Source organism: Aquila chrysaetos, chromosome 21 (genome assembly GCF_900496995.4).
Source record: "Aquila chrysaetos chrysaetos chromosome 21, bAquChr1.4, whole genome shotgun sequence".
In the NCBI taxonomy this organism is placed as follows: domain Eukaryota; kingdom Metazoa; phylum Chordata; class Aves; order Accipitriformes; family Accipitridae; genus Aquila; species Aquila chrysaetos.
The window spans coordinates 5,528,324-5,552,722 of NC_044024.1; the positions used below are offsets into that span (position 1 = coordinate 5,528,324).

General features: G+C 38.9%; 1 protein-coding gene across 1 annotated transcript in view; it reads left to right on the top strand.

The window, feature by feature from the left end:
* Nucleotides 1–24,399, top strand: part of PCDH11X (protocadherin 11 X-linked) — a 512,148-nt gene that overhangs the window by 246,194 nt on the left and 241,555 nt on the right. Inside the window, exon 5 of the mRNA XM_029997018.1 lies at nucleotides 2,816–2,887. Within this exon, the coding sequence (XP_029852878.1) occupies nucleotides 2,816–2,887 (72 nt within the window). The remainder of the gene's footprint in view (nucleotides 1–2,815; nucleotides 2,888–24,399) is intronic.

The following is a 24,399-nucleotide window of genomic DNA, read 5'->3' on the forward strand; positions in this document are numbered from 1 at the left end:
TAAACAAAAGTCTGTGGGCATATTCTATTGTTTCTTTAGAGGAATCGTAGACACTGCAGAAGGCTGTGGGAAGATGCTTCAAGCAAAACAGGGGGATAAAGGCTTCCAAAAACTTTCCACGTTTAGTGAGAGCTTCTTTATCTGTGGTGGAAGAAAGAAGCTCCCAGGAGGATTGTCTGTCATTACCACATTCTTTAAAAAAGAGAAAAGAGTACTTGTGAATAAGTGCTGCTTATGTGATCCATTAAGAATGTATGTATATCTCAGCAAGTGGTAAGTAGGGAGCTTGTATACTAGAAGCACAATTGCTGTAGTAGCATGTAGTTCAGAACAGGTATTCGCACAGTCGGAGTTTTGCAGCATGCCAAGTTGGAAGCTGCGGCTGATGTGCTGCTAGTTAGCAGCCTAAGTGCTGGTTCACTGTAAGCTATCACGTGTGTAGTCACAGCTCACGTATAACATGTTTTTCTACACTGAAAGGTGACCATGCAAACACAGTTCCAGGTTCTCTGTGGCAAACCAGATGTGTGCTGTGCGTTGGGGCCTTTAATTTCTAGAGCTCGGTCCCTTTAGTTCTGAAACGGCATTGTAAAAATGGAACGAGAGCTAGAAAGATGTGTACTGCTGTGTGTGGAAAGCCTGTAGGGGCTGGAAGCAGCTACTGCTTGTTTTTTTTCTTTCTTTCATGTGCTCCAGGATGCAGGCTGCTGACTGACTAGTAGTTGCCCCAGAACCTGCTCTATTTTCACTCTTGCTGTGTTTTGTCACCGCTTTCTGACACTTGTCTTCGGAGGGGTGAAAGGGTTTCTTTGGGTGCTGGGTAGTGGAAACAGTAGGAAGTAAATGAAGAACACAAGGTGCTAGTCTATAAGAAAGTCAGCACTGAGAGGTGTTTGAGTCTTCATTAAGTCATATCTAAGATTTAGAGCATGGTTTTCAAGTGTTACTCCAACATTTTAAGTATTGTCTCACCTAAATGTGCTTTTGCATCCCTTTTCTTCATGTACTCATACACTTGTTTTTTTCCTTTTTCTCTCTGCTCTAAAATAGAACTGACTGGTCAAATGTGGTATAAAAAAACTGATGTGAAATTCCAAGGAAAACTATTTCTCAAGAAATAGTGTGGGTTTTTTGTTTTGGTTTGGTTTTGTTTTGTTTTTTTTTTTTTTAATGTCAGTTCCTGGCAGGCTGTCCCATACAGAATTATTATGGTATCTTGGCACCACAATTGATATGTTTAATAATTTTCATTATGTGTTTGGGTCCCTTTGATGCTTGATCATTACATTTAAAAAAGATTATAAGGTAGAATACATTTCCTTTTGAACATATGAAAAACACAACCTTCCCTTCCAGATGCATTCATTTTAACTCTGTTTAGCATTCACTAAATCTGTGGTTATTTTTTTCTTTTGAAATGCACTTATTGTTCTATTTCAAGAATGAATCATGTTCTGTTGTTACCCCAAAATATAGCATAACAGAAATGGTAAAAATGATTGCCTGTAATCTATTATTACAGGCAATCCAACCTGCCAAAACAAAATTACCATTTAATAAGGTGGGTTTTTTAAATGAGCCCTGTGAATGCTCCATGCTACTGAAGTTGCCCACAAATTCTGTATTTAAAAAAATGTTTCCTTTTAAGTGGCCACATTTTACTATAGATGATGGAAAATCCAATGGCATATCTCCCTTTATTTGTCAGTCCTTGCAGTCTCCATGGGCATTTAGATCACTCTGATATGAGATTTGGATAAAATGCTATTTATATTATGTAAAAGGCCGTATCCAAAGGGTAGTACGTTAGAGATGTTGTGTTTCAGGAGGAGGAAAATCCTGGCACTACTTAAATACTGTAGTTCAGCAGTGGACCTTTTTTGTGAATGCCATTGTTTCTGTTTTATGACAGAAAGAATTTAGGGAGAAAGAAAATATGTGAGACTTGTCAGTATTTTTGCAGCAATGTGTAAAGTTCCTTTCCTGGGAAATTCATATGGAGAAAATTAAAAGGAGCCAACATCCTATTCAATGTGCAGTCCCAGTGCTCAAAAATCTTACGTGTTTATTATTGAAGCAGAGGAATTACAGACTTTAAGAAGTAATTGCAGGATCTTTTGGTAATATTAAAAAAAAGGAAGTGTGAGGGTCAGCAAGTCTACTTCTTTGAAGACTACTTTAATCTATTTGATTATACAGACTTTTGATTTGGGGTGGTCGATCTTGAAATATTCCAAGGTAGTGGAAAGTCAAGGAGACCAGAAGCTGTTAACTGCTCAGTCTTCTGGCTCCAGAGCCAGGAAAGGCAAGGGCTCTCATCTGAAAACATGGCTCCCCCGCCCAAATAATGCAGACTTTTCAAAAGTTTTCCATAATATTTCTTTTAATTCACCTATTTAAGTTAGTTCCACTGCAGTCAATGTCCTTCTTTGAGGGTGTCCGTTGAACATAGCACAGCCTGGGGAGGAAACGGCAGAGAAACCGGAGTCGAGTTCCCTCTGACGTTCTGCTGCTGAATGTTACTCTGTTGGCAAATCATTTCACGTTTTTATCTGAGTTTTTTCATCTTTACACACAGACAAAGGCGTGTACCCCCCACACCTTGAAAGCTAAAGCAACTCTATAAAAATCGCATTCCTTAGCTGCAAAAATACCAGACCTACAAGTCTACTCCAAATGTATGCAGTTGTGATACATTACCATTATTTTGTACAAAATTTGTACCTGACTGTTTTATTCCCTCAAGGGAAATTAATGCTGAATGCTGACCAAGTGGTTGAACATATAACTGATGCATACTTTTCTCTCCTAAAAGCACACAAAAGAAATGGGAAGGCCACAAACTCCTTTGAAAGAAACAGCCTTGGAGCCTTGGACTCAGCCACAGGTAGGCTGGAACAACTTTTCTGATAATGTGTTTTCTGTCATAGTGGCTTCTGTAAGTCGTAACAGAATTAATCTGGGGCTCTAAAGAAACGCTGCAACAGGTGGCTCTGTGGTTCTTGGCATCGTATGTCAAAATGATTTGTTTTGGTGTTTGGCTGCCCGGACTATTGGTAGTGTCCTTTTAGTTGAAGTCTCAGCTTTTTTTCTAAGGGAGAAATGCCAGGATTATCTTGCCTTCAGTTTATGTTCCTTATGTGCTTAAAAAACCTTGCTGAACTTTACAAAAAAACCCTGCTTTCTGAGTGGTGTGTCAATAAACTGTAAGCGTTTCCTGGTGTAGAAATGAAGTTTGTGGAAGTTTGTTATTTTGAGAGAAAGGTTTGAAAGATCAACCTTTTGCATTGTAAGGATTTAACCAAAAATGAAGAAATGCTTAATCGTGCAAAAAGAGATAAAGAAATGGGGATATTAATACGCAATCTTCCTTAACACAAAGTGGTTTTGGAGGTTTTGGCGTTGCAGTTGTGTACGTACTTGAGCAAATCGATTATTTTAGATTTCTTACATGCAGGAGTTCAGAGCCATTTTTGCTATTTACTCCCTGTGTACCAGTGTACTGCACTGCACATTGAAATATGTGGCTTTGGAGGTGATGGGAGGGAAGGAAAGAGCTGATTCATAGTGTAGGTGAAACTGGATGTTGCTGTTCCAAGGACGAGGATTGGGGCTGTACAAGAGAAGGCGCTGGAGTGGGGTGCAGATGAAGTAGGGTAGGGTGCTGAGAAAACCAACCTGGAGAATGAGGCTGCTTCTGAAAATTCCCAGGGGAAGATTGCCTCTTTTTGTGGATGCTGCAGCATTTTTCCTTTAGTAGCTGCCACATCTGTAATTCATATAGCACAGTGCTTTGCAGGGTTCACCTGTTGCTAATGGCAGCAGTGAATCTATAGCTGTAATGTCGAAGTTGAGAGTTTCCTGGCAAAGATGGAGAGAACCAGGCAGAGGTAGCAGCCCCTGATCCGTAATTACAGTGTGGTTGTAGTCTAAGTAGGTTCTGCCTCGTATTTTCAGGCTCTAAGCACTCTGCCCAAACAAATATTCTCCTATTTAGTCTCTAGTTTTTACAAACTGCATATATGAAATCCCAGAACGTAGGTTTTTTTCTAGAGGCATGTTTACTCCAAAAGCAGGTGGCAAATGCGATGCAGGAATTTAGAAGTAGGAATGAAAAAAAACCCCACATCTCTGTTACTGCTACCTTTGCTCATGCTTGAGTGCATTTTTTTTTTATTAGTTGCAGTGCTAACTGTGCAGGCTTTCATGGTACAATCTCTACAGCTGATAAAAATATCGTAGCTCTTAAATGGTAAATTCTTCACTGTAGTCACAGATATGTGGTATTTATGTTTGTACAGCTCTACGTACAGAAAGAAGAGAGTTATCTGTAAACATGCAAGCCTTGTATTGTAGGGAAATCCCTTAGCTGTTACTCTCCAAAACACAGGATCTTCCTTCCTTCCTAAATCAAAGGCTCCCAGGTGCAGTGTGTGCCCTGACTGTTTCCAGCGACTGCATGGCCAAACCTCCGAACGCCTCTATCCAGGTAGTTGCTAATCGCAACAGTTAAGCGTGCATTGATCTGTGTCTGCAATCAATAATGTTTATGTGTAGGACCACGGGAGCTTGCTATGGTCCATAGTTACTTATAGACAGTAACTCCTTATGTGCAGGAACAAAACTGTTTAGGAAAGTGTTTTGTTCCAGCAGTTACTGCTAAATGGCTGGTGAATCATTAAGGGAGGGATAGCAGGCTCCTCCTGTTCCCTTGCCTACCGCAGGTGTTGCAGAGCAGGCAGGTAGAGAGCTTGGAGTTAGGGCTGGGCTTCGGTTTGCTGGCACAGGAGAGAGAATTTTGGCTTCCGAGTTGTGAGAGGAGGAGATGAAGCAGGTTGATGCCGGGATCATCGTTTAGGGGGGGTCTGGTGCATGAACATGGGTGATGGAGTGGCTTTTGCAACCACTTCTCTTTGGTGGTTTGTGTGACTGTTGCCAGCAGCGTTGTCAAAGAAATGCTCTGTTGTGCTGTCCCAGTGGTGATGAGAATCGTTGTTCTCCCGGAGTATACAGACCCTCACCGGGTTATCTGATCGCTTCTGAAAGCTGCATTTGCCACTGCTTTACTTAGTAACTACGCAGATTAAAATGTGTGAAACGTTTTTGTCATTCCTATTCATTTGGGGGTAAAAAAAAAAAATCTGCTTTTTAAAACAATACATACAAAGAAGCTAACACCAATATGTTTTTTTTATTTCGTGGAGAGAAGAAATATAATCAACAAAATAAAAAACTGCTGGAACCATTATTGTAGCAGAAAATTAAATTAGTTGTTAATTCTTTCATGGATGTAATTCTGGCCCCTGCAAATCCCTCCTTAGATATTTTGTATAAAGTGAGTAAAAATTCATGGCATGGATAAAAGCTTTGTCTATTTTATGAGCAACAGGCAAATGATCCAAATGGTGCTCATAAAGCAAATGGTTCCCAACTCTAAAAGGAGGAGGAATATATTTAAAAGCTGCTAGAATGAACCATGAGTAAAACCAACTCTTATTTACAAGAAGTTGTTATTTACATGAATGTTTTTTGAGCAACACACACCCGCCCCTGCCAAAGGGAGAGACTCGCTACTTTTGTCTACTTAATAATAACAGTAAAAAAATCATTACACTTTCTTGGGCTACTTAGTGCCGTTCAATGTTGAGAGCTGCTGTGGGATGCGTTTTATCAACAGAGAGTGAATGAAATAGCTGAGAGCACAGTTTCAGTGTGCAGGGCCAAGCAGGCAGTGAAGCAGAAAGTACCACATCTGGCCCCTAATATCAGGAGGTGAGAAGCTGGTACCTATTAGCAGTCGGGCAATTTCACACAGAGGTTATAGGCTGGGGGAAACAAGGAACGGTGCTTTTTGTGCAGAGGGAGGGAAGGCTTTATGTTGCCTGTGCTGTCATGGCTCTCGTTTGCCTCAGTTGTTCAAGGTTTCATCTTAGAAGCAGCCAGGTAGCTGAAAATTTTGAAACTGAACTGTTCAATTAGAAAAAATGAAGAACTGTAGTGCTTCGTCAGGCTCATTTCTTATTCTGTGGTGGGGTTTTTGTTCTTGGTTTTACAAATTTTGGTTGGGGGGGGGGGGGTTGGCTGTGATTTAATAAGTTCCTAGAGCAATATGACATTGACAACGTGGGAATTTTTTTTCATGGTCATGCCTTTTAACTTGCAGTTTTCTGTATCTTTTTCTGTGAACTCAGTGAATGGGAACGGATGTTACTGCCTCGAAAATAAAGTATGAGAGACTCGTTCCGATAAATTCGGGACAAGACCTTTGCAGATAAGGAACATGTGTGGTAGTAGTTGCCCAAATAGACTTGTCATTGGTTTACAAGCTTTATTTAAATGCTAAATACCATGTATTCCTGTGGTTATGTTTTTTGCTGCTTTGCCTGATTAAACATTTAGCTGATAAACCCTGTCAAGCCTGTTCAGAGGTACTGCAGTTAAGATTACATATTTATAGCCTCTATTTTTATGGTCAGTTAGAAACAGGACAATTCAAAATCAAAGTAATCTGTGATTGTTTAAATTTTTGAGGTTGCTGACACTGTTTTAAAATCTGAATTTTGTGTGGTAAAGGCATGAAATAACATTGATCACAATGATTCTGATTCAGAAACAAATTGCTTTATTCTTCCAAATTACTAAGAGGATAAATGTAGAAAGAGAGAATAAGGATTTACCAAAATAAGGAAGAAGAAGAATGATTAAGGTTAAACAGCTTAAAACTGCAGTAGTGGCAAATAGTAAGGTTTGCCAGCATGGCAGATACAGCAAAACTCCCACTCTTCAGTTGCAGAGTATTTGATTTAAAACTTTTTTTTTTGTGACTCTTACATCACTATCTATTATGTGTCTGTCTGAAATACTGCGTAGACATGATTCCTAGAGTGTTCAACAGGATAAAATGTGAGAAGGTGGTGTTATTAGTGCTGTAGCTTTTCACTTGTTTATTAATTATATGAACTCCAAGTGTTCTCACTCACTTAAGATAATGGCTAAAAAGCCAGGGTGCAGTTACATTTCCTGGCCCAAATGTAGCATAATTACTTTAATGAACACATTAATTTATCCCCTTTCCTCATGCTTTTCCTCCTTCGCAGTCCACGTTGTCACTGGAAACCCAGACAATGATGACCCTCAAGGTCTACAGCTCTCCTCAAAGTTCTCTGTGAGAGTTAAATATCCAAGGACTAAGATTTGTCAGGCTCAGGTAGCGCACATTCGTATGTGTCTTACAAATAAGCAACGTCTCGCACCAACATGGCTTTATTACCACCTGGTGTAATGGTGGTGTATTGCCACAGCAATGAGCATGACAAGCAGGAGCAATAAGATACAGACCAAGTGCAACCATTTGTGTCTCAAAAGCAGAAGAGGAAAATAATTTGTTTACTCTTTTGCATCTATAGTTTTATTTTCTCTTCGTGTGTAAAGCACAGTCCTTTTCTATTTTTTCTTTTTTTTCCTTTTTTTTTTTTAAAGCAGAATTACTTTTTGTAGAAAGGCAAAAACACTCAGACTGAAATCTAATTACAAATGATAGAGTGTAGTATTTTTCTGCTGAATTTTAAAGAATCACTTTATAATCTTGGAACAGTGGATAACAACATCACTAATCCAATATTTTAACAGTAAATACGTTTGATGATGGGAATTGCTACACTAATCTTATATCCCTCCACAGTATAGTTAAGAAATCCACAGGGGGTTTTACTAATCAGTTTTTGTAAAGTAAATCAAGTCATGTAATTCTTGTTCCCTCTAAATGCCCAGCAACTGCAGGCAGAACCATGTGCAGTACTTTTTGTTCTTTTCATCAATTTTGTACCCTAATCTGCAGCCACGCTTTCCCCTTCAATATGCAAGAAAGACTTCTGGAGAGAAAAGTCTCCAAGCACCCTCTGACAGAGATGTCTTAGTAGGTGAGCTGGCAATTCACCTTGTTCCCCTCGCCTGTCGTGCTGGGAAGGGATGGAGCGAGTCCACCTCCTGCACACAGGCAAAGAGCTGCCAATAATTAAATATAATCTGACCACGTTTGCTACTGTGCTCCTGATACATATGGTTTAAGCTACTTAGTTTAGACCCCAATTTTACTGACCAGTGAGATATATTGCAATATGGCTTGTGTAAAAGTCAAAAGTAAAATAGTTTTCTTTCTTGAAGTTATCAACAGAATATTACATTAGAAAGAAATATTAACAACCATGGTTAAATATTTGAAGAGAAGCAACTAATAAGAATTCTGTGCATATTTTGTTCCCACAGTTCATGGGAACTGAATTATTTTTCATGAAGTCCTGGTGTGCACTGTTTACTTAGCTCACAGCTTCAGCCTTTAGGATTCAAAATCGATGAAAGTCAGAATGAAAGTGAAGCTTTATTTTTGATTTGGTGTCTTCAGCTTAGATACAAACCAGTCACCTAAATAAATTTATACAGTCTAGTTACACCCTGGTTATATTTAGTATTTAGAATCTGTGTGGTCAAAATATTCCCATTTTATTTGTTGCCTTAATAAATTTACATATGCCTCAAGTATATTTCTTGTTTAATGGAACTTCAGTTGTAATCCAGAGTTCTAACTCGGAAGAGTTGGTAAATTTAAAAAAAATAAAAATACGGATCAGAGTAGAAGGTGTGGGGATTCTAAATGTACTTAAGAGAAAAACATGCTAATTATTGCACTTTGAAAATAATTATAGTGGATAACCTCATAAACATTTAATTTTTCCAGCAGCAGCTAGTGTAGTACCTGGCTGCCAAAAGGTACAAACCTGGTTTCTCACAGATAGCAACACTCTTTTTTTTTTTTTTTAGCTGTGTTTCTAGGTTCTATCTGTAAGGTATTCCTGACACCCTAAACAAATAATGTATCCAGAAATCAGGGTACAGTTCTGGAAGGTAACTTAATGTAAAGGCAATTTTTTAAGTGGAAATGGGCATTAACCATTTCCTGTCTAGCGATCATTTTCCTTGCTTGTTCCAGTTAATACGGAATAGAAGAATACCAATATGCCATATAGAAAATAGTATATCAGCCTGTATTAGGCCACTGGGAGTATTCAACTGTAAATTCAAAAAGTGAAGTTTAATTACAAGATGTTTGCAAATAAAAACTTAATTATAATTAAATAAAGACTTAGTCTGTAGTAGAGCAGGGTTGCTAAGATAACCTGGCCAACTGGAAGAACTATTTTTATTGATCTAGTAAGATTTTGGTACATTTGACACCCTTTATGTGTGTGTATATATATTTTTTTTTTTCCAAGATCTAGTTTTGCCATAGCATATGAGCATTGGAACTTAGTAGCTGATGTAGCTCAAAAAAGTCACTCAGAAAATAAGAAAAAAAAAAAGCAGGATATCAGAGTTGTGAGCACTGAATTTACTATTGATTTCAGTGGGGGAGACCATTACAAAGGCAGAAAAAAATTCCCATTTCATTTATCTGTCTGTTTACCAGACCGGCTCATGATTCTATGATTAAAAACTCTCAATTTGAGCTAAGCTACAGTTCTGTTATGAGTTAATTAAAATAAATGAGAACTCTACAGACAGTTTCCATAGAGTTTACTCCGTATATTTTCAGGGGTCTAGCTGTGCAGAAGCAGAAAGCCAGTCGCTTTGGGGGCTGTATCTTGGAGGACAGGCACTTGCGTGTTCGTCTCTGTCAGATTGTTCCATGTATTTTCAGAACCCAAATGTCAAAGCTGCTGAGTGGAAAATTGGGGGATAGTAAAGGTTTCGGGTCCTTACTACCTTGAAATAGAAAAAAAGATTTAAATAAGTCATTCACTGAGACTTTGAAGAACATCTTTTCCTTTTTTGTCCACCATGACAGCGATGTTGTCTGCCTAATTTCTTTGGCTCACACTGTTAAATCTTTTCCTTCCTCTTGCTTCTGACGTATCGGAGCTGTTATTACAGACTTGAACAGCGGTGTAAATGAGGACGGAATCAGTAACAGGAGCGGGGAGCTCAGCTGTAGAGCATCACCTGGAAATTCAGCCCAGTGTGCATGAAAACAGGTAACCCCAGAAAGCCTCCTGCCAGTGTGCGTTGTACTGGAGCTCCAGGAGGGAGCTGTACTGCTCATCGCAGGCAGTTGATTTTATTCTCCGTTACCATACGCTGAGTTGGAGGAGATGGGGTACTCACTGGTGAAATACCAATGACATTGTTTAAAAAGGGCAGGTAGACAGCTACTCCTTCATCTTGTGAGATGCAGAAAGCCCTGTCGGTGTCTAAGTAAATCACCACGGACCTGCTTTCAGAAAATGTAGATGAGGTCTTTGAGGTACTTAGTTATCTATGACGATGCTCAGAACGGCTGTCCTCCCCACGGTATTTCTTCTGCCATCACCCCTGTTTGGCGAGAAAGCGGAGACGTCCCCATTATTTAGGAGAAAGCACCAAGTAGCAAAATCATTAAGTTGCATTGGACTGTAACTTATTTGCTCTGAGCTGTGCTCAACATGCATAAATCTTAAAACAGAAGGCATAAACGAGGCGTGATTCATCGAGGTGTCCATTTTTCTAGTGTCCAGTTTGCTGTCACTCGCAGAGCAGTTACCTGTAATGTAAGGTGGGAGCTGTGCATGGGAACAGATCCATCCTCTTCATTACTGCACCAGCGGATGTATTTATGCATCTCAGAGTAAGAGGAGAGGTCTGAAAAGGTTTTGGAAAGCATGAACATAATAAAAGCTTCCTGGTGTTGTGTTTTAAACCTTAAAAATGGTATTGGCTTTAGTGTAGACCTTTGCATGAGGAGTGAGTGTTTGAGGGGAAAGCTTTTGGAAGTGTTGGGCTTTCAACTGTCTGTTCATCTCCTGAGGCTTTTCTTTCCCACACTATGCTTTAGGAAACTTTTAACCACTTTTTCTTGTTGGTGGTGGTTTTGTTTGATGGTGGCATGGTTGTTTTTTTTTTTTTTTACTTGGTTGGGTTTTTTTACTATAAACTTTTACAATGTTTAATAAGAACATTATGTCTTCCCTCCTGATGAATTAGCGCCGCAAACTTTATTGTCCTGGATAGCAAACACAGGCACTGCCATAAAGTCTTGTCACAGGGAATAACAGAAGTAGGCACTAGATGGAACGTGTGAGCTGTTCACCTGGAGATTTCCATCCTCGTCATGGTTCCGTAACGCTGAATGTTTTGCTATTGATCATGATGGAAGACTGAATCCCAGTGTTAGCTTTCAGGTAAGAGGGACAAATTATTCGCAAATGCTGTCAGGGCCCCCAGTGCACACTGACCAAACCATAGTTCATATACCTTCAGTGTTGAAAATAGTTTTTTACTGACTTTAGTTAACCAAAATGAGGTATTTCACCAGTCCGTTAAGTTATACGATTATTGTTGTGTATCTGTAGTGGCAACAGTGGCTCTGGGTTGCTGTTGCCAGGTCACTTCCCCTCTCAGTCAGTTTCTCAGCTATGAAATCAGTTGTTTTTCTTGAAGGATGTTTTATGGGCTGATTAATTTTTTTGGCTGCCTATTATTGCATATAAAGCAGATACACTCCAACTTGGTGCCCCAATGCCTATATGGTAATGGATATTATGTATCCATTCAAAGCCCAAATGAGATTAACACCACTGTTCTCTCCATCTGCCTTTGAGAAAGAATCTAATAAATGATGAGGCATATAAGGGAAGATTAACACGTTATATTCAGCATTTACAGCATGCGTATTAATTACTGTAAGGAGACAGGCGCCCACTCAGAGTGGGTGGGCTCTCTTAACCCAGAGCAGCACTGGCCTTGGGGACGGACACTTCTCCCTCCTTGGGCTGCTCATCGTGGGCTCGCTGGCAAGCAAAGCCGCACGGTGCTGCTTGTTAAGATTTTATTGGTTATCTTCCTCTAAAAGGGATTGCAAAATAGGGAGGGGGTAAAAAAAAAAAAAAAAAAAAAAAAAAAAAAAGCGTTGTGGAGGTTTTGCCTATTCTGATAGCCTTTGATTGCAGATTCTGATGCTGAGCTGGGAGTGTCGGAGTCCAGCCTGGCCACATGGCTCCCTTGCGTGTGCTCCCTGATCTACGTCCAAGCGTCTGTGCAATGTGTAGGGAAGCAAGTGCGTCTTCTCATAATTAGTTCAACAAATAAGACCTTCTTCCAGATCTCTTCCTTCTGTTTCGCACGTTCTCCCATCTCATATTCCTGCAAACCAGGAGCAGTTCCTGATTTTCAAGCCATATGATTCCAAGCCATTTCTGTCCATCTGGCTGAGCCTGCCTCTGTCATCTTCCAGCAGCACAAGTTTTTGTAACAGTTGGAGACAAATTACAGGGGTTCTCAAAAAGGTGGTGGCCTGGAATCAATTGCCACTGAAATGGTGTTTCCAGCCTGCAGTCTGCCTGCTTGTAGCTGAAGGACACAAATGAAAAACATAGTGTATGTGCTAACTCTGAAGATACTTAAAATAAGTCTGTACAATACAGTATTTGTCTTCTCTTAGAAATGAAAATATTTCTGTTTAGCAACTAACTCTGCTTTGATGATGGAAGGTAGTTTTTTGGTATATATCGTTCTTCCTGTGTATGAACTTCATTTGGAAGGCTCCTACAATGTTCTTCCATGCCATTATGAATACAAATTTTACAAACTGGTTCTAATTGATTTATTTATGAAGTTAAATTAGGGAAAATGCCCTTAGAAAAGAATGCCAGGTTCCAGATAGTTGATGTTGGTGCTGCAGACCAAGACTGTAGTTTGGAAAATGATGATCAAAACTTTATATTTTGGCATTGTTTTGAAATGCCTCTATGCTTTCCCAAATACCATGCAAGGATAATAAAAATATTTGTTGTGCATAATGTTCTTTTCTAACTCTAACAGATACTAGAATTAGCACAGACCCAGAAAGGAATTCATGTTGCAAACACTGTGACAGTGGTTGGTGTTTGCAGTAGAATTCATAATCATTGAAAAGATGCATATTCTACTGCTTTGTTTTTAAATCCATACATTTTCACCAGTAGCACAGTACTTTGTAATGTGATGAATTTCACTATATGGCTGCAATATGGATGGTGTAAACTATGAACTGAGGGAGATATTACACTTTATTTGTCATGCCCTCTCTTTGTGCTACTCTTGTCCCTCAGGATTTTATTCTAAATTCCTCTTTGCTCTTGGGCAAAGATTCATGTTAAATAGTGAAGTTGTCACCACTTGTGGAAATTTCCTTTCCCGAGGTGCCCACAATCAGTTATTGCAATGGCCAAGATTAGTTCTAGGTGCTCATTTTTACACTTCAAGGTGCTCAGGGCAGTACTGTTGTAATCTAAAGTACTAACAATTCCCTAAGTATTTAGAGTATGGAGACATTTTTAGTACTGGGTCATTTATCTGGTAATATTCTATACTTACATTTTTACTCTCCAAATTGCTGTAGTTCTTGGGTCTGTGGTTCAGATAATATGGTAAAATACCATCGTCTTTATTCTGTATGTTTAATACAGAACATATGTTTGCTAGAGGATCTTGAACAGCTTTCCAGGTATTTCTATGCAACCAGACTATGAGCATCCAGTCTCTTGTTTTACTGGGAAAGAAACCCGCGTTGAACCTGTAGCAGCCCTGACCAAGTAGAGAGTGGGAAGTGTAAGGAGCACGTTGTCTGCCCTGCAGCTGAGATGTACATCTTACGCTGACGTTGGTTTGTGATGGCTTTTCATCACGATAATAGCCAGTACTGATGGATCAACAAGCAGTACAAAATGCTTTTAAAATGGATTCAGCCTTTTGATAGGTTTTGCTCTCTCTCACTTCACACATACGTCGCTGCCTAGCCAGCCTTCCACAGACCAAAGGGTTGTTCTAGCAGGTATGGCAGTGGTGGGCCATGCCTGTAGTCAGCGTAAGCATACTGACAGAAATGCATAGAGTAAACCTGGTTCTTCTGTTTGCTAACTTTGTACAAATAAGTCAAAGTATGGAAGTATCTCATTTTTTTTGTGGAAAAAACCTGTGTTCTAAAACTGGTGGCTTGTTTTGTTTTGACAATGCTATCACTTGAGGCCTTTAGAAAATTCTGTGGGTTTTTTTTCCTTTTCTGAAAAGTGCACTCTCTATAATCAAAGATGAATGACAAAAGTTGTTTGTCCATTCTCATGTATTTAATTGGCTTTTACTTGCTCTTTTCTTCCACTTTTCCTGTAGGAAAACCTGGTCTTTAAAGCGATCCTCTGTCATGCTCACGTTACAATTTCCTCCTTCCAGATTTTGTTTTTGAGCATTAAGGATCATTTCTCAAGATCCATAAAAACTTTGCTATCCACAGTGGATTTTTATGATTTGTATCCACTGATTTTATTTCCCTGTTCAGCAGCCTGCCTGCGAGGTGATGGGACAAGGCAGGCAGGTCTTGGCAAGAACAAGGCTCTTGGTGCTTTTGAATTCTGATTGTTTTTTCTTTAACTGCTTTCGTATATATGTCTAAGGCACAGATCTTTGTTTAAGTAAAAGTAATGATGCTTTATGATCTGTTTAATTCTCTCTATCTATTTCAGGATTTACAAGTTTTGTGACTCAGAAGCATCTGAATCTTTTTTTTTTTTTTTTTTAAGAGGAGCAGTGAGAGGGACTAGCTTGCTTTATTTCTTTCTCAGAACATAGCTAAAATGGTAGGCTTCTGGGCTTGGCAGTTTTACAGCAACTTGATAAAATAAAAATAATCGTGCCATCACTATTTTATCTTACTTCTTTCAGATGTGCTTCCTTCAGAATTGCTTCTTCCTTTCATGTTTGTGGAACTGTGCTCGGCAGAGTGGCAGTCTGTTCACAAGCTCTGCCAAGTTGAGGATTTGAGAGAAAGTAAACAACTCGGTTGGAAACATGGATAGCAAGTGTTGCGTAGACTCTAAGAAGCAGAGATATGCTGCTGTATTATACAAGAGTTCACTTAATGGAAAAATGCTGTTCTCCCCTTAGAAGGAATGAATCTCTCTTGCTAGCCATTGTGAAGTAAGCCAGTTGTGCCTGACAACTCCACTCTGTTCGGGCAACTTCTCCATCAGGTTTTTATAGCATTTTTCCTGAATGAGAAAAAACAAATTTTGGCCCTCAGTTAGAACATAAACCAATATTTATAAGGAATGAATCCACATGCTAGAACTACCTAGAGAGAGTTGATAGAAGGAGCTGAGAAACACCTGTGAGAGCTGCGAGATGGGCAGTTATTGAAGAAGTCTTTGCTTACATATGAAATAATTGCTCCTCGCATATTCCTCAAATATTAGTTTACTTGCTAGTGATATTTATTCCGTGGGCTACAAATCCATTACTGACACTTTACAAAACAGTACTCAGACCCTGACAGACTTTAATTTTTGCAAACAGGCATGATTTAACTCAGCTGCCTCTCCAGTAATTTGTGTATTGCTCTTACCCTCACCAAACAACAGTGAGATGAAAGACAGTTTCTAATTATCTTCCTAAAGAGGAGATGGGTCTTCAGTTTTAAGAAACATCTTAAAAACATTGCCTAGTGCAGTTTTTCTGAAGCGGAAAGATTGCTATTCGAAGATTCCCTCCCTGCTCCCTCCCTGTTCCTATGCAGGCTTTAACTCCCACTTTTGTATCTCCACACTCAGAGATAGAGCTCAGAACAGACCCCAGAATTATTACTTTCTGTTTTTTTTTTTAAATCAGTCCCATAGCGTTGTGAAGCCCTGTGACATCTGCATTAGTTTAAGGGATTGCAGGTAACTTATGCTGTATATTTTGCTGAATTACTGCACCCCTTATGGCAACATGCTTTAGGTCTTCAGGGTTAAGTTTTACCTACAGCTGTGCTTCACTGGAAGAACTTAGCAGAAGTTGGTCTCTAACTTTTTTTCGTTGATATTGCTTTGCTGTAGAAACCTAGGAACGTGACTGACACCATACATTTAAAATAGTGTATATCAATTGCACTCAGATATCAGAATTATTGGAGAGCATAACTTAAATTGTTGGAAAGTACAGTAACTACCTTTTTGGACAGGAAAATTCCCATTCCACTTAAGTAGTGCCTTGAGAGATCATATTTTTAAATGAGGTAAGCATAGGAATATTTTTAATGTTTTTTTAATAACTACCAAAACACTTATACTTGTCCTTATTCAGTGATCTTCATTCTCCAAATAAACTAAGCTCCCTTAGAAGGCAAGGGTGGCAGTCATGATGATAAGGAGAGAGATACAGAATGAAGAGGAGGTACTAAATAGCTTATGTAGTACTGTAGGTAGTCACAACGTAAACTTGTGTTGGTATGTGGGAACATACAAAACAGTGTATACAGCAGAAGACCAAACAAACATAGCTGCAGAAAATAAATGCTTCTGAATAAGATTGTTTAGCTATGATAGATGTGTTGTCAACCTGCTGCAGCTAAAAGCTAAATACATGAGTTGGAGAGAAAAAAAATCCAATTGAACAAAATCAATCATTGGGGTGTAGGCTATTAAATGTTGACAAGTGGTAAAGGCTGGTTATACTGCTCTAAAACTTTGGGGGATAGCAAAGCACCTTTGAGTAAACTTACACTCTTTAAATCAAAAATGAAAGTTCGTTGTTTTCTTTCATGGCATTATATGTCAGGGGCCAGTATTCTCAGAGACTGTTACACAGTGTGAAATTACAGTTTTACTAGGTTCTTTATATTTTTGACCTTGAGATCTTGATCATTACAGTCTATCCACCTGACAGAACTGCAGAGTTCAGAAAGAGTTTAGATTCTGTAACAATAAAAAAATCTCTTTTTTTTTAGTAATAATTGCTCATAATAATGAGCAATACTGTTTATGCAAGGGGGGAGTCAGGTAACTGTGATGCATTTGATAGGGAACATTGCACAGAAAGTCCACACAGCTGCTTCATTTGTTTTCATTCTACAGCCAAAGACTTCACCACACAATTGCAGGAAAATGCAAACCGAAGTCTTAAGGAGAGAATATTTCAGGCTCTTTAGAATTGCTTTCTTAAAATAACAAAGCTTCCATTGATTTCTACTTCCCCAATATGTTTTAGACTGTAAGGTTGAAATTTTTTATATAGAAAATAGGGAGGATAGACGGGGTGTGTTAACAGTGTGGAGACACAGGGTTCAATGGCGTGTTTCCTTATGCGTTCATCTGTGTTATTTGGTGGTTCTGCCACTTTGAGGGCCGAGGGCTAATGGTCAGCGCTCGCTGGAAGAATGAAAGGGAGCTGGTCACCAAATTTAACTGTGGCAGCCTGCTGTCCTCTTCTCTTTATCAATGCCGAGGAAATGCACTTCTTTTTATGCCAGTCAATGCTAGAATAAACCGAGGGGTACTAAGTGATGAACAGTAGTCATAACTTAAGGGTTTCACTTTATAGATCCACAAGGAAGAAACAGTAAAACAAAGAAGAAAAACCCGACATGCCTACTACTGCTGGTGAATTTTTTAAAAAGATGATTTAATCTCCGTCGTAATTTGTGTCCTCTTGCTGTTTTTCCTCAGAGATACAGTGTTGGGGTATCATGACACGTGCAGTATCTAAGCTTTTGACACGCGCACACACGCACTTGTGGCTGGATTGTACTGAACAAAGTAGCAGGTCTAGGATCTGGAAGGGAAACTGCCTTTGGTCATTTCTAAGCCTGTTCTGATCTTTTGGTCAGCTTTTATGGGGTGAGGGCAGGTGGGTATAAAGAAGTACTTGCTTAAATCATTATTTTGGTGTTCTTCTGAATGTTCTTCTGTCGGGGTGCTTGCCTTAGAGTTAGCAACAGTTTCCTAACACAAACAAGAAATTGCCTCTGAATAAAGGCATACTGGAAACGATCAATCTTCCATAGCTGCAGTAAGCTATCGGAACAGAAAGCAAAAAGTAATATTGTATGTTATATGGCCTATTACTGACTTGTAGGCATTACTACAGAGCAGTCAAGGCTTCTCTGTGCAGTAGAAGGAACTAAATGTGTAACTGCTAATTAAGCCTCGACAAAATAAATTTTATGGTGTGTTTCCTATAGGTAACATCATATAGCTGTGCCAGACTTTAATGGGGAAATTAAGGCCAAATGAAGAAATGGCACTGCTGCTGTGCATGTGGTAGTTTTGCTTAGAAACAAATAACAAGAAATATTCTGTGGCGACCTTACCTGCTGCAATGGGGTGTGAGGTAGAAGGAATTTTTCAAGTGCTAGTTGTGGTTTTAAGGATTTTCCAGTTTAATTGTAGATGCTGGTGAAGTTAGCAAGGAGACGCAGAAATGCAGATATCCTTTGCCTCTGTCACCTGTGAGAGTGGTGTAACGGCCCATTTTATGTCATATTATCCCAACAGAAGACATATAAGAACAGAATAATGTGTATAGATCCAAAATGTTTTTGGGTGAAGAGAGCTATAAATGTTCCCACAGCAAATATGCGGATCCCTACCTCTTTTGGAGGTGGGTGACAAATTCCTCGGTGGCATAAGAAAGATCAAGTCAGGACAATGACAAGTTGGTTTTGACATGAAGAGATAACAAAATTAAGAAACATACACTGTTAAAATCGTGGTATCTTCAGCATGTTAGTAAAGCTGTAGTTAAAAAGGCAACCAGGAGGAGTATATCTGTTGGGTATCCAGATATCCTTTCCTGAAGATGTTAGTGTGTGTTACCCAGAAAAATTTGCAATCCCTGTGTGTTGAATGGAACCTAAGATAACTTACAAGACTACTTAGAAATTCTTTGTTCTAAAACTTTTCATTGGATTTTGTAATTGTTTGAATTCTTTTTCTTCTCTTAGTTGCCTTGTTGATGACATTTTAGGGGGTTTTTTATGCTAATCTTTGATCAAGAAATCCACACTAGCTTTTCCTCTTACAATGAGTTTGGATATGCGAAAGAGTAAGGAGACTCAAACATTCCTGAAAGGCAAAGACAACTGGAAGTCTAAAAATTCTTTAAGTTCCTCCAAATTTTTTAGCCTACGCTCTTTAAATTGAGGGAAGTGTGAAAGTTCAAGGGCTTGTTTCACTGGTAAAAACATTGCGTTAAAACAGATCCTTGATGTCATGCATGAGATAAATCATAGCAGTGGTTGTTTTGACACTCTGGAGTGTAGTTATATTATGCACTGGTTTCCCAAGAGATCTTAAAATTTAACAAGCAGAGGCCAGTATGAGTGATGAAATGAGGCAGCAGTAGAGCCATTTCAATTATACTTTTATTACACAGCCATTCTTCCTAGAGCGCTTCATGCTTTTTGTAATGCTTACTAGAGTATGAAGTGCTTCGTGTGAAGGAAAGGTAGCTCTGATTTTATGACTAAGTGGACAGCGTGATTTCAACTTGCTTTGACAGCAGTGCTGGGGTTGCGGCAGCATGAGTAATACAGGAGAGCGCAGGGAAAAAATGAATGCTCTGCTTAACTTTAATGGCAGAGACCCTCCTTGGAGAATGATAAGATTTCATAATTCAGTAATATTGTTAGCAACAGGGGTACCTGCAAACACTTCAGGTTTCCCTGTTTTGTGTTGAGGGTGATTCACTGTTTCAAGTCTACGGTTAACGGTGGTTACTTTCTTCCCCCTTTCCTCCCCCAAGTAGGCCAGTACAACAGCTTTAGTATTAATAGTGTTCCTTATTACCTTTTTTCACTGCTTATCTCATAGTTTTGTACTTGTACTATGAATTATTCCTGAATGTTTATTTCTAATATAGGCTATCCTCTAGAAGGGCTATTAAATATTTTGAAGTGTTAATAATGTACTTTAGATTATGAATATAAGTAAGTTCCCTTTTCGTGCAAAGACAGTAACAAGCACGTTATACAGATTACATGTATAAATATGTCGTTAAAGATCCAAAAGTTTAAACTATCTTTCTCGTGTATCTTTCTAATTTTAAGGAGCAATGTGAAGTTATCATAAGGGATTATATTAAAATAACTTTCCATTTAAGACTGCAATAACAACACCAGGCGCTGGAACTCCTCTTGGGTTACACAGGACATTAAACAGCTTTTGTTTCTATAGTAAATAGATCATGTGGCCTCTATTTGCTTTAGGGTATGTACCTTTCTGTGTTATCTCATGTGCCCCTTGAACTCTCAGCATGGTCAAATGGCCTCCAGTAAATGCCTAAGCGGTGCAGGGGGCAGCCCAAGAGAGGGGTTCACTGGGCCCCTTCAGGACAGTGCTTCGGGGGGGGACAGGAATCACGGCTGCTGCTTTGGTAATCGAACTGCTGCACGTATTCTGGTCAGGCTGTGGCGGATGGTGCCTGTTAAATTCCCATTAGAATATACTAACTTTCATTCTAATACAGCGTTATTAGAAATCTCCCTCAATGTCTAAGGTAATTGTTGATTTAGGCCACTTTTGTTTTTCTGAGATTAGCGAGAAGGGAATCTGTTTTTTTCTCCCTTTACAAGCAGGCCTGTGAAATCCTTTAGCTGAATGGATAACGATTACAAGTCTCAACTGACAAGCTACAATTTTTTCAATTCCTGAATGGTCGTTTATAATAACAGAAGTGACTAGCACAGCACACCTACAATATCTGTGTTGTGAGGGAACTCTGATTAGAATTTCAGCTGGTACCAAGGGGTATGCTTTTTGTATGCAGAGAGGGTCTCTTAGACTGCTATTCATGTCCATGGCTACACTGACCAGCAACGAATATTCACGCTTCTTTTTTATAAAAAAAAAAATAAATGTGGTGGTATAAATGCAGGCTGCCTCCATTGATGGAATATTATTAAATTCTTCTGATTAGAAACAGATGTGCAACATTTCCTGTTTCAGAAAGTATTATCAGACTGTAATGCTGCAGTGCAATGCGAGCATATGAGGAAAAGAGGGAAAATTCAATTTTAGAAAATGCAAAGGAAAAGGCTATTTTGTCTTCTATTTGCTATTTGTGCTCTAAAAAAAGTGAAAAAGGATGACATATCTAGTGTTTGAGAACAGCCCTATATCTCTTTGCCAAGTCTTGGAGCGTGTTTTTTGTTTTGTTCTTTTTAATTAGCACTTGTTAACAAAAGTCTTAAATATGGGGGAATAAGCATGGAGTTCCTGGTGTGGGTTGAATAGTACTGATACAGTTGTAGCACTCTCAAATTCAGGAAGCTTGTGAACACTACCACTAGATAGAAGGCTGTAAAGTTTGTACAGGTGTGCTCAGATCTTAGTGAAGTTCAAGTGATGTTTGTGTTGTGACGTTCCTTCTGTTGCGCCTTTGGACCCCAAACCCGAGAGGCTACTGGAAGAGCCCTGCAAGCCGGAGTGTGGGTTCAGGAGTGACAGCTCAAGTTCTGTTCTTTGTACCTGCGTAGACTGTAATATCTCTTGGGAAATCTTATTTTCCCTTGTAATATCTGTGATCTGAAGTTAGCTACTTATTATGCACTCTTTTTTTTTACTTTGCTTCTGAGCTTAAAAAGGAGCATTTTGTTGGACAAAATGAAGTGAATATCTTGATGCGAAGAAGTACAATCAAGACTGCTTCTCAGCAATTTAGCCAGCCATTCTGTTCAATTTTGGAGGAATGACATACTTCTCTGTTTCCTTTTACTTTTTTTAATCCTTCTCATATAATAGACCATCGCAGTATAAAGAATGTTCCATCTGACAATATGCATACATATTTTCCAGGAATAAATTAGGACATTTCCCAATGCTCCAGCACATCACTGTTTAATATAGGCCAATAGATCAAAGACAACTACTGTAGTTTCCCTCCTGGGTCTGTTAAAGCCAGTATAAATGTGACCCTTTATAATATGTGCTGTATTATTTAGAAAGCCACTGTTTCCCTAGAGTTAATCTGTTCAAGAAGTTATTGAATTTGGGCTTCTTTTTAAGTACATCTTTCTATGGTATGTCCAAATACATACCTACTTAGGTAGCTAGCTTATTTTTTGTAACCACCCAGTTACCTAGCTGCACCTACCTACCACATGCACCTACCACACTACGTTACATTTGCACTATGAACCAGCAGCCACACGTGATGTATCCAACTAGTAACTTCTCTTTTTGTGTATAGAGCCCTCAAATGGTTAATGACTCAGACAATTATCAATTTGCTAAGGAATCCAGAGAGGAGTATATGGAGGATCATATTTTTATGTATGTGGTTAACCTATGCAAAGTAATTTCGACTTCTGAAGAGCAAATTATATTTTATGGTCATATCTGTAAAATAGCTGTGCTATTCTTGTGAATGAAATTGGTGTGATTTCCCTCACGATATAAAATAAGTAAAATTGCTATGTGAAGTGTACATAAGAGACACAAGGAGTGCTATGTATGTTTGTGAAAAGTTTGATTGGAGTATATACACAAGTTGTTGAGAGATTCTTGTGTAATATGTTCACTAGCACATTATACACTAACATTGTCTTTTCTAACGTATGAAAATGTGAGCTTTATTAGAGAAGAAATTAATGGAAATGCCGCATCATTAGACTAAATATTGGCACAATAAATGTCATCTACCACTAGAAATGAATGATCAGAACCTTAATACGACTTTAAAATCTTTCCTAGCATTTAGGTGATGCTGTATTACTTTATTGTGAAATTATTATTAATCCACAACTGTGGGCAAAAAAGAGCAGAATATTTTATTCTGCAATGGAAATCAGAATGAAAAAAAATGAAACCCTCCTTGGTTTTTAGCAGTACAGCAGGTTTAGAAAGTCAAAAGCTCTCTAGTACCCAGTATATAGTTGTCAGGTTAAGAAATGATGGAAATGCAACTTTGTTGTAATTTCCAGGAGGGGAAATCTAGAATAGCCATAGTCCTCTGCCAGATTTGTAACCCAATTTAGAGATGTCTGTTAGCTTCCAGATAGAAACTAGAGATATTAGTATCCAATTTCATGATGAGATTTCATAATAATATTTACTGGTTTATAGGAAGTAAATAGGGTAAAGTGATGGATAATATTGCTTATTTCTGTAAATTTCTGTGATGTTCTCTTTTTCATGGCCACCCAACTGAGGAACTGCGAGTTGCTTGGTGTCCACATTGCTGGATGTCACGCCAGCTGCCAAGATTGATGTTCAGCCTTGAGCTCATGCATTAACTGACCCAACCGTCTGATTGAGCAGTGCGATATAACTCCACGGCGCTTTTTCCTACTCTATCGTGCACTGTAGTTATTTATTATCCTCTCTTACACAATTTAGTACACTTTGGCATATGCTCAGATGAATTACGTCAAAGATTAGTGAGGTCTTTTGTTTTCCCCAGGAGACTGAAATTTAGCATTATGAAAATTAACCAGCATAGCTGTCCCCACCCACCTCCTGTTTTAAAACTCTCAGGATGTAAGTTGAGCAGTTTGCCTAAATCAGCATTGAAAGAAAGCACCTGCAATCAGAGTTTCAGACATATTCAAAAATGGCTGATCACAGAAATCATTTCTTTCTGCTGGTAAACACAGTAAAGTGGTTGTGCACTTTGGATGTTAATACAGAGAGGGCATGTGTGGCAGACTTGCTATTTCTGACTTACCTAGGCATGGTCTTAGAAGTGATTTGTTATTTAATGAAATTTCAAGTAGCTGAGGTAAAGCATCAAGTTCAGTATAAACAAATCATTTATTATATAAACAAATGAGATCTAAATTACAGTGATTTTTCACCTGATACAGATCAGTGCAAAGTAAATAGTCATTTACATTACACCATGTAGCTGCAAGTGTATACAAACGTATTGCAGTGTTGAGCAGCAGAGTTTGCAGGGTGGGAAAGGATGAAGTCCCGTCCCTTTCTTTGCCTGTTTTCTGCTTGAGGGCGCAGACGGGTCTGTGGCAGCCGAGGAAGCTTGCCTTCCTCCCCTTGCAGTCTCTCTTGGGGGGCGATAGCTTTTGGGCCCTTAAATCTTCATGCCAAAGGAGATAAAGGGGCCTCAGTCTTTCTCTTCAGTTGCATTTCATTTCCTTGCGTAGTTTTTTGATCTGTGAAAAACTAATTATTCTTCCTGTAAAATCTGATCAGTTGAGAAGGGAAAAAAAAATCTTGGATCTGACCTTTCCTGACATTAATGCTACAGGGCTAAAGCAGTTCTAAATGTGGGTTGTTTTGGTTTTGTTTTTTTTTTTTTCAAATGTGTATTTTATAGATAAAAGAATTACTCACTTAATTCCTAATTGTTGGAACAGCGTTGGCCACTTTGAGTTGTCTTTGAGAAATAATCAGGCTTGGAAAACATGACACATAAAATTTCAGCGGCACAAGTGAGTAAAAGCGCTGAGGAGTGGGAAGGGAGGGGAGTGTTGGCAGCGACCTGGCTGCTCTGTCAGCTGATTGACGGCGTGGTGTAGGTGTGTGATGGCTGGAGGACAGGTCCAATGGTGCACGGCTGTCTGTGCACTCAGACAGGCACACACAATGTATATATATAATCTCTCTATTGCATGATTTTAAGAGA